The sequence below is a fragment of the Aspergillus bombycis genome (assembly GCF_001792695.1).
Source record: "Aspergillus bombycis strain NRRL26010 chromosome Unknown contig00254, whole genome shotgun sequence".
Taxonomy (NCBI): Eukaryota; Fungi; Ascomycota; class Eurotiomycetes; order Eurotiales; family Aspergillaceae; genus Aspergillus; species Aspergillus bombycis.
In genome coordinates, this window is record NW_019170256.1 from 1 (window position 1) to 10,700 (window position 10,700).

The window sequence follows — 10,700 nt, forward strand, 5'->3', positions numbered from 1 at the left end:
AATATATATATATATATATATTTGTTTAATCTTGCACCAAGTCTGCGCACAGTACAAAATGGCTGCTGTATATGACTTTGTCGTTATTGGCGGCGGTACCGCTGGCCTAGTGGTTGCTTCTCGACTCAGCGAGGACCCCAGCATCTCCGTCCTGGTTCTCGAAGCAGGCGCCGACTTGACAGCAGATCCCCGCGTGAACATTCCCATCTTTTATGCCGCACTGCTTGGATCCGACGCCGATTGGAAATTCCGCTCTTCCCCTCAGGTAAGGACCGTCTCTGTCTCGATAAAGGGTGCGCGCTTACTCATTGCTTTTACAGCCGGGCCTCAATGGCAGAGTACTTGGTCTCAACCAGGGCAAGGCACTCGGAGGGTCCAGTTCATTAAATGCACACGTCTTTGTTCCTCCTTTCAAGGGTGTTGTTGACTCATGGGAGGCACTTGGTAACCCCGGATGGAATTGGTCCATGTTAAAGGACTATTTCTCCAAGGCCTACAGCAGTCCGACTGTAGCACAGGATGCCAAAGAAGGTCTGGCAATTGAGGACTGGCCTGAATTGAACGAAGCGAAAGGTCCGATCCAAACATCCTTTGGCAACCAGACGCACCCTATTCGCAAGGCATGGGCCGAACTGTTCCGCAGCAGAGGGCAATACAACGCCGGGGATCCGTTCATCCACAGCTCTGTAGGCTCATTCAGTTGCCTTGCTAGTATTGACTCGGAGGGCAGGAGAAGCAACTCCGTCTCGGCCTACTATAAGCCTGTTGAGCTTCGACAAAATCTTCACCTTCTTACGAACTCATTTGTCGAGAGAGTCCTGTTTGACAAAAGCAAGCCACCCAGATCTGTTGGAGTCCAATACAGTCTCGATGGTGTCTTAAAGACTGTTCAGGTAAGGAGTGAAGTTATACTTGCCGCTGGCGCTTTTCAATCCCCCAAAATCCTCCAACTTTCTGGAGTTGGTGGGGCAGAACTTCTTGAGAAGCATGGCATCGATATAGTCGTGAGCCTTCCTGGAGTCGGGCAGAATCTTCAGGGTATGTGAACAGCATCCAATCTAACACATTCAAAACCTTTGTGTTGTTGATCTTGATGTGGCTCTGAAATAATATGAAACCATCTTCCTCTTTTTGACACATACTCGCTTTGGGACGAGTTTAAACTAACATCTACTACTTCTAGATCATATGATATCGTATACCGCATTTCAAGCAAAGGCTGAACTGGAGACTAAGGACTCTCTGGTCAGACAAGAGCCTGAAGCCCTTGGTCAGGCAATGCAGGAATACACTGCCACGCAGTCTGGGCCCCTGGCTTCACTCGGGGTTCACACTTACGCCTATTTGCCTCTTCCTTCACCGGACAGAAGTGCTCTCCAGGCATTATTTACAAACCACGCCTCCGAACAATCACAAGAGCACAGGGCGACACGAGCCTATTACGACATCGCGAAGACCACGGTTCTTGATTCCAAGCAACCATCAGCTGCGTACCTGTCCGCCTTAGGGCAGACGAATTATGCCAAAGACCTTAATGATGAGACTATCCCAGCTGCTTCGCCGGGAAAGTTCGTCACGCTTGGAGTAATGCTCTCTCAACCGCTTTCCCGCGGAAGCGTTCATATGTGAGTGAATCTTTTTGTTTGCTTCTTGTCTGCTAGAGAATGTGAGAGATTCTTTACTCCTGATTCTTCACATGCTGCCCCCCCCCCCCCCCCCCCCAACAAACCGTCTATTCACCAAATCTGACAAAAAGAACTCAAGTGCCTCCAATAATCCTGAAACCCCTCCAGTCATTGATCCTGGTTACCTATCAAATCCTCTCGATCTGGAAGTCATAGCACGGCACTTGCTCGGTATCAAGAACTTAGCAGAGTCACCTCAGCTAGGAGAACTGCTCGAACAGCCACTGAAGTTCCGTGACCCAGCTGCAGACTTCCAGGGAGACCTAGATGCTGCAAAGAAGTATGCTCGGGAGAATTTAGTCTCCATGTGGCACTTTGCGGGGACCTGTTCCATGCTGCCACGCGAGAGAGACGGAGTGGTGGATTCCAATTTGAGGGTCTATGATATCGAAGGACTAAGGGTTGTAGACGCGAGTGCTATCCCGCTGGTAAGCACGGCGAATCTGCAAGCCACTGTGTACGCATTCGCGGAAAGGGCAGCGGACCTTATCAAGCAGGACTGGCAGAGCAAGTAAATCAGGTGTTAGAGAAATGGAGTTATTGAATGTTGTCTGTTTGGGTGATTTGGGATAGTGGGTGTTTACTTTTATATAGGTGTTGGGATGTAGGAGTTTGTGGATTTGGTTTCTTCTTCTAACTGTACCTCGTACTCCGTACTCCATGGTTTTAGTAGGATGGGATGTACATTTTAGAAACTTGACAATCAATGATGGTTGACAAAACTTCAGTTAGATGTGATAGAACCTAGTCACTAGGCGAAGTAGAGATATTCAATGTGTATTAAACACTGAATTCTTACACTGCACTAGCCTGTGCTGTACAAATCTCACACATTTCCAACATTTAACTGGTGAAACCCAGATACAAGTCGAATCTATCTTCAGAATGCCTTCTCAAACAAACTGGTCCCAAGCAGAAAACACTCGACTCCTGCATTAAAGCGATAGAGGCAAAGATCAAAAGAGAAGGGAAAAAAAAATTCACAATTGAGAAATGAAATTTGGGACACTGTTCCATCCCGTTCCAGCCATCCAATGACCTTTCCAAACGCCCATCATGGTATTATAGCTTCTCCCGCTGCCCGTGAATTCTAAGTCATGATCATATAAACGCCAATAAGGGAAGAGTCACAAACGTGGGCATCTATCCGGTTCTGGACTTCTTTGCCCGGTCGCTGCTGTACTCCGGTCTCGTCTTCCCACTTTCGATCGGGTGCAGATGTATGCCCATGTCGGGCGGGAAGTCGGGATGTAACATGCTGAAGCGGTGTGGGTTCTGCGGAATCCCGTCTGTCTCGGCTGGGACCGGTTCTACGAGGAGCTGAATCAAGCCCTTATCCACATAGCCTACTGGCTTTGCGTGAAGACGGTCCATTCTGGCCCAGTCATCATCCACTTCCTCGTTCATCAAGGGGGGCAGCGGAGGTGCGCCATTATTGCTGGGTCGCGCATGGTAATTAGCGAGTATATTGTAAGGAAGATTGGGACGGACGGCCGGTTTATCCGACAGCTCCGCGAGCGCATTAAGGGCATGGTTGCCATGTCCACGGGTAGAGCGGGTAGCATGGAAATTCTGGCTAGCGGTCCGCGCCATGTCGGTTGCAGGAGTACCATTGTCTTCCGTGCCATCAGCCCCAGACGCATCTTCCGCGTCGGTGTTGTTACCGTTCGTTGCCGCACCAGACGGCTGATCGGCACGCTTAGAGGTAGAAAAGAAGTGGACCGTGGCAACATGCGCTTGATTAGCATGGGCACTGAGCTCCTTCTCTGTGAACAGGGACTGTATAGAGTAAGACGGGGCATGCTGCTGCTGCGCCACCTGGGCCTTCGCACGCTCGGCCGGGTTAGTGTAGCCACCCTCCCGTACCGGAGACCCAACGTCCTCCTCAGGAGCCTTCCGCTTTCTCTTATTAAAATCCGCCAGAATACCATTGCCCAGCTCGTCCACCAGATCGACACGGTGGCGGGTGTGTCGGGTTTTGCGGTTCCCGTGGATTCCGCCAGGACTAGAGGGATTGGTGATGCTGAACTGATTGGGATGCAGAAGCAGAGCATTAGTATCTGCAATATCCAGCTGTTCCTTCTCGCGCATCAGGCGAGTCCTCTTGCCCGTTATTGTCTGTACAAGGCGCTCTCGAAGGGTAGCGGACAGATGGTTGTATTCTTCTTCGGCAAAATGGACGCGAAAAGCGTATTCCTTTTGAAACCGTTCTAGGTTACTATTATGACGGTGCTGATACAAAGCCCATTAGCACATGTAACCCTTAAAAAGGCTGGAGAGGCCCCGGTGCCTAACAACACGACCGTGCTAAAAAAAAAAAACAGCGAAATAGCCAAAACCAAGGAAACACTTACCACCAGCATAGCCAAATCTGCATCTTTTTCGGTTTTAACCTGATTAACCTCCTGCACAAAGCGCGAATACCACATGCCAGCCAGGCTCGACATCTCCTTTGCGAATTTTCCCCCGCCGACAGTAGTCTCTATCAAATGCGCGATCTCTTCCGACGAGTCCGGCAGAGGACCAGGCGAGTATGGATCGGCATTGTTGATGAGGGTCATATCACATTGTAAGGCATGGAGCTGCTGACGAAACTGGGTATCTCGATTTTGGCTGAAGGATGCCGTGAGGTCTTGTAAGCGCTCTTGCAGCGCGCTGCGCCGCTTGTCCCGCTTAGAAAGAGGTACGCTGGTCGGTGGGCTTGCTGATCGGCCCCTGGAGTGTAAGCTATTTACCAAACTTGGGCCAGGGCCACCGTGCACAGGCGATGGCGGTGCAGGAGAGTAAGCCATGGCTAGTTCAGGCCTATACTAGCTGGCCGCAAGGTGAGGAGGTTGTGAGAGGGAAGCAGAAAGGTGTGTGAAATGATTGCTTAGTGTTGTAATCAGTGCAACTTGGAAAGGAAATCACTGCAGCAAAAACCAACAAACAAAAGACTTTGAGGAAGAGCACACATAAGTAATTCGAGGACAGAAAAAAGAGGAGAGACTGTGGTGAGGAGACGAACAAACCGGTGCTGAGCAGAAAGCGGGAATCCAGCCGCTGGCCCGATGCAGTATAGTGCCGGCAACATTTTACACCGCTCGGAGATGATAGTAAGATTCTGTACTCCGTAAGTTACAGACTTATAGACAAGACAAAGAAGTTCTCTCTGGTACCGATCATGATGCTATCTTATGTCTAAGAATACTGGTACTTAGAGTTACATCTTACCGAGGCTTGTACTTACTTTGTGTGGGTGAAACACGCCACACTGAAATGAAATGAAGCCTCGCAGACTGCCTGTCTTGGTCACAGGGTGTATGACGTTGTATCTATCATACACTAAAGGCGAATCAGAGGTTGTAGAAATGCCACTGGTGATAAGCATCTAGCCAATGGTGATAGCCGACCATGAATGCCCTGGAGGAAAAGAGGGTTTGTATACCATATAGACCATGTAGTATGTATTCATTTGGGTTTGATCATTTATATCCATAATCTAAACATGTTGGTCGTCTCGCTTCACAAAGCATAAAACAAACACCGTAAAACAAACATGCTGGGTATTTGTACTCCGTATCCGATATGAAAATGCAGTTTAATGTCCCCTGGACTTCCCACCAAGGAAGTCATGTCCAGAACCGACACCATAGACGCCACCATGTTCACTGGTTCCTCCCGTTTTATTCGCCATGATGTATCCAAAGAAAAATAAATAAGAAATAGGTTAAAAATTTGACGAGCAGGAGGTTTCAAAAGAGCAAAAAATTTAAATCCGTAAAGGAGCCACCTGCAGTTGGGCCAACGATAGCCACGGATCTTAGTGGGACCGACGAATCACGAAAACTCCAAGTTCGATCCCATCGCGAGGTTCAGTCTCCTCACCATAAGGTCGTTTTCTAATACCATCGAGAATCTCGCCCAGGAGCATGGCGGACGTCACCTCTTTGTCCTCCAGAAGATAGTTGGTGGACATATTAGAGGCGGCTTTTGCTGCGGGTAAGCGACGGCCATTCTGCCAGTAAAGACTGAGCACATCTTTCATCCGAGTCCTTTCTTGGTGGATGAACCACTCAGTCCATACATGCCGATCGAGGTGGGCACTGCCCTTGCGTGCATCGGCAATGGTGAACTGCGATGAAGACGAACTCAAATCAGAGCAGAGTTGCGCAAGTTTGTTGCGCATCGTGTCAAAGTCTTCCATGTGGCTGACAGTGGAAAGTTTTCCCAAATAGCGGCCTACGTCGGCGGATAGTTCGTTTACTACCACGAGCTGCCGAAGTAAGGGATCAAGGATAGGTCCCAGATACTGGGATTTGAAGGTCGAACCACCTCTTTTTGTCGGGTATATAAACAGCAAGGACCCTCCGTCACGCGAGAGCTCAGACATCCGATCGACCAAGAACGATGGGCGGCCAGGATTAAAAAGGTCCTTATATTCTTGAGGTGATGATGGTGGAAGGTATCGTTCTAGGACTGAGAGGTGTACGCTAAACGGAGGAACGACCGGCATAGGAAAGCGCAATGGTTTCCCCTGGATCACACCCCGAAAATCATGGTAAGCGGACACCACGGCCGCACTGGAAAACACACTGGAGTTGAAATAATCATCCGCAGAGAATAAGGAGCGCGGGGTGTTCGGTGGGGAGTACGGAAGGTTTGAGAGGCTGAATTGTTCGGGGACTGCATGCGTAATGTTGATATAAGATGGCGATTGTCCAGATTGTATGCGTCGTTGTACGGCCTGAATGAGAGAGCAGAACACGTCATCGTTCGTATGAACGGCGGCATTCTTATCTGCTGTGCATGGGTAAGGAAGCATTTGAGAAACAATTTTGACGGCTTCACCGGTATTACTCGGGAACGGTAGGGAAGACACTGCCAGGGAAGATATGTAAGTCTATCGATCACCCATGGTTCTAAGATCATGACCTACCAGTCATTTCGATGCCACTCTCAAGCCAAGAATTAAGATCACAGTCCATCTCACCAGATGAGCCTGGACTTCCGGAGCTCGAAGGAGAAACGTTCGAGAGTTGATCGGATGGACTACTCAGGCCGTCTGAAGTAGCACCTCTGGCAGCGCTGTCCACATTAGGACCTTCGTCCATGGGCATTGGCCCAGGTTCTCTGCTCAAAGGCGATTCGAAAAGCAGCATTCCGGACCGAGGATTCCACGCTACGTACTCGTCGTCCTCCGGAGGTGTCGGGGGGAGAGCAGTGGGGTAGTCGCCTTTGGTCTCGAAGTCCCACACCGTAGAAGTGGACTGGGACGCACGAGTCGCCAGCGAGCTCGACGCCGCAGAAGTTGTATGAAGACGGAGACGAGAATCAGCTGAATGGGTGCGTGATTCGATTCGACTGGATGACTTCGTCTTCGAAAGGCCGAGATGCTCAAAGGATGGGATATGTAAAGAGGCGTTGTTTCTCGATAGAAAGCGAGACACGGATGATGGCTTCGTTAGGAGTGATCCCTGAGATGCTCGCCGTTTAAGCCGACCGGAGCCTGTGTCCGAGGAAAATGGGATTTGCTGTTGTTGAGGAGATACTGGGCTTAGTTGAGATGAATTCTGTCTCTCTGGAGAGGTCACGGCTCCCTGTTGCGGTGAGCCGGGTTCCCCAGGCATATATGAGGAATTGGTGGAAAAGCTAGAGTCTGAGTATGGCGAACACATGACAAAGTTATCTCGCACCACAGATGAAGGCCGATACGGTCCATGGCACTGTGGCTGATGCATCCAGTCCGTGTTGGATCGTTGGCGAGGCCGAGTCGATGTGATCGAAGAATCAAGTCTGTGGACGGATTCCCCAACGAAGACGGCTACGCTAGCATGGATGGCCTTCCGGGATTGGTGGAATACAATCAAAAAGCCGTTCTGTCCGTGGTGTATTCCGTAAAGAGCGTGGGTCTCGCGCGGGGTGTGACTTTAAGAGGGTTTGGCGAGAGATCGGTGGAGGAGAGAGATACTGGGTTGAAAGAAGACGGGGCGGGAGAGTGAAGAATGGAAGGCGGACGAGGCCCCGGTAAAAAGAAGGAAGCGAGGATGTGGAGATGAATCGTGATGGCACGGTGAGAGATTGCAGGGGAGGAAGAGACACAGTAAAAAGGGAAGAAAACGAGAAAAAGGAAGCAAAAGGAAGGATTAGAGAAAGAAGGAAGAGAAAGGAAAGAAAGCGGAGAGAAAGAGAAGAAGAGTCGTCAGGCCAGCGGCTCGCAAGGAGAATAATGACGCTTGGGAAATGACCCAGAGGCCCAGACACAAGAGACTGACAGCCCGAACAAGAACAAGAGACTGTCCCTCGGGCTGCGACTTTCCACAGGCGTTCTAGACCGGGCGGGCTTGGCCTGATTGGGGAATCCATGACACGAGGTCCGGTCGGAGGCATCGAATGCTTGTGCAGAAGATGCATTAACGTGTAATTATGTTTACCAGTAATTTTGGCCCTGTTCGAATTTCCCCTATCGAATTTATTTAAGCATAATGTCCCTGCTCCTCTCCTGTCCATACCTTTTTTTGTTTCGGTTTCTGATTACCTTTTTCTGATATTGGCCATGCTTACCTTTCCTAGCCTATTGTAGAAGGGTGTTAATTATGGAGCACCACCACTGCAAGTCGCCTAACCCCTAGGAGGCCGCCGACCTGTCTAGGCCCTCATAGTGCTGATCGGGGCTTAGCGTCCACCAAAGGCTGACGATACCGTAACGGGAGATACACGGACCTTTCAAAAATCCCATCAGATTTTTTTGCCTCCCAAAGCCTGAGACCCACTTTCTGGCCTCACATTGGGGATGGACCCTTGGGAATGGAGAATGTTCGAGTACTGGTCAAGCGGTGGTTCAGGAAATTGGATGGAGTCTGGGATTGATGACTCTTGCTTGGATGGATGACTTCATGATCTGAGTTTGGTGGCAGAAGGAGGATGACTTGGTGATCGTCCGGATCTGGAGTGCTCCCTTCTCTGTCTGGACCCTTTTGACGCTGTGACTCCGACCGGATACCTAAAAACTGTCTTGTATGCATCGGGTACAGAGTAAGTAACCCTCTTGTGTTTTTTCCACCGCTCTGGATCTTGCTGTAATACGGAGCATCACTTCTAGATTCTCGACCACTGCTACCATTTCTAGTCACGTAGAGACTGGTAGGAAGGCAATTGTACCACCCAAGCTCGGCGTACCAGTGGTTTCGTTCAATCTGATCAATCCAAGCGGAAAATAGTCCCTGATCCAATCGCCCTCTCCCAGTCTGATGGAATGGAAAAACTCAGTCAATAGTGTAAGGAATAGTTCAGTTTGATGAGACTTTCGGCACAACCGACTATCAGACCTCTGGGAATGTGCTGGAAAAAAAAGCATAAATGCACGTCTCCCGGGCATTCCTGGAGGTCCTATGGCTTAAGTAAGATAGTAATAACAGGTGAGTCTTATTTCCTGTCTTGTAAACACTCATTGGTTGGCTCGAGTTACATATCGAACTGCCACAACATCCATCCTTCCACCTCAAGTCTAGAATCTCCCAATTCTCAAATCCAGCAAATAGAAAAAAAGGTTAAGTCGGTACAAGAACGATTGTAAGCCGAACTGACCCATACGCCTCAGAAAAGCGGGAAAAGTAAAGAAAAAGCAACCACTGGTCTCTATTGAAATAAACTACTATCGTCTTCGGGTTGTTTCTTTTTTTTATTATTATTATTATTATTATTATTATTTCTTTTCTTTTTTCCTCACAAGTTGTCCCAGAACAATTGAGAATTACTACTACTAAGTATTGACGTCGACATTCTTCCCCGCCCTGTCTCTCACGGGCTCTGATTGGGCCCATCCCCCAATGGCTTGCATCGCCCGATCAAGTCTCCACTGCCGCTTGCAGGTGGATTGACGCCTAGACTCATGTTCCGTGCTGCCGAAGAGATCCGCCTTGATCTGGCCTTTTGTTCACTTTGTCCCCATCGTTGACCGCCTATGGTTATTGGGCTGCCTTGTCATCGACCATGGTTACTCTGCTTACATACGTACAGTACATGCACAGGAGAAGCGAGAAGCCAAGAAGACATAAGTACAGTACGGAGTACAGTACACAACATCCATGGTAGCCCCAGCCCTAGTCAGGGCTCCTGTTATGTACACCGTATGCGCAAATGGATCGGATCTATCTTGTACCCCTCCCTGTTAAGGAAATATTGAACGTTGCAGATCCGGAAGACACGGAGGTCTGGTCACACTCCTCATTCATTTTTCTTTGTTCGGCCTCTTGAGCCTCGAATTCCCAAGACTACGGTCCTCTGTTGGGTGTCCGCTTCTTTGTTGATTGTTGTCCTACAGTCGAGCAAAGTAGTCAAGTACAGATCGTTTCTGGATATCCCAACCGTTGGCTTCTTTGGGCAACATGCATGCAGTTTTAACTTCTGTGGGCTTGTCAGCCCGGTTATGCTCCGTATCTCTTATGGAATATACCGGGAACACCTGATATCATTATCGCAATTTTCTTTTCCTTCGAATGGTCGTTTTCCTAATGCTCTCTTTGAATGAGGTACATACATAAAATCAGTACCCGGATATGTGCCTAATAGTTTAGAACATTTAAACCACGCAAGCCGAATACAAAGAGAAGAAAGGCAAAACGCCCGGAAAGACAAAAGAAGTATCCTTGTAGAAGGAAAAACAAAAACAAAAACCCACCATTGATTCCATCCATAAGGAGGAGTAGTACGGAGTACTATGTTAGTAGTCGCAGGAAATTCAAACCCAAAAAAGAAAAAGAAATAACATGAATTACGACTACCATTCACAAGACACAGTACCATCCAACCAACTACCATCTTCTATCCCCAATAAAAAATAAATAAAGAAAAAAAAAAAAAGAAAAAAGAGGGGAGAAAAACCATGCCATTCTTCCCCATCCATGGAACCTCAAATAAACGCCCTCCTTATATATCCAAACAACCACCCCAGTGAAGAAAGACTCCTATCTTCAAACAAGCCCAACCAAGGAAACCTACGCGATGTCAGACTTGAACCTAACAAAGTAATCAGAT

The 10,700-nt window shown here is 48.7% G+C and overlaps 3 protein-coding genes across 3 annotated transcripts; 1 reads left to right on the plus strand and 2 right to left on the minus strand.

Moving 5' to 3' along the window:
• Window positions 1–58: 58 nt before the first annotated feature.
• ABOM_012198 (GMC family oxidoreductase) lies at window positions 59–2,200 on the plus strand (the record flags this gene model as incomplete). The annotated part of the gene is made up of 4 exons (XM_022539326.1): window positions 59–265; window positions 321–1,038; window positions 1,184–1,625; window positions 1,765–2,200. The coding sequence occupies 4 exons, from the start codon at window positions 59–61 to the stop codon at window positions 2,198–2,200; spliced, it is 1,803 nt and encodes a 600-aa protein (XP_022382902.1).
• A 628-nt stretch (window positions 2,201–2,828) lies between these two features.
• On the minus strand, window positions 2,829–4,477 carry ABOM_012199 (Sds3 domain-containing protein; the record flags this gene model as incomplete). The annotated part of the gene is made up of 2 exons (XM_022539327.1): window positions 2,829–3,917; window positions 4,040–4,477. 2 exons carry the CDS (start codon window positions 4,475–4,477, stop codon window positions 2,829–2,831), a joined length of 1,527 nt encoding a protein of 508 aa, XP_022382903.1.
• Window positions 4,478–5,487: 1,010 nt separating this feature from the next.
• On the minus strand, window positions 5,488–7,342 carry ABOM_012200 (uncharacterized protein; the record flags this gene model as incomplete). The annotated part of the gene is made up of 2 exons (XM_022539328.1): window positions 5,488–6,545; window positions 6,604–7,342. 2 exons carry the CDS (start codon window positions 7,340–7,342, stop codon window positions 5,488–5,490), a joined length of 1,797 nt encoding a protein of 598 aa, XP_022382901.1.
• Between the last annotated feature and the right edge of the window lie 3,358 nt (window positions 7,343–10,700).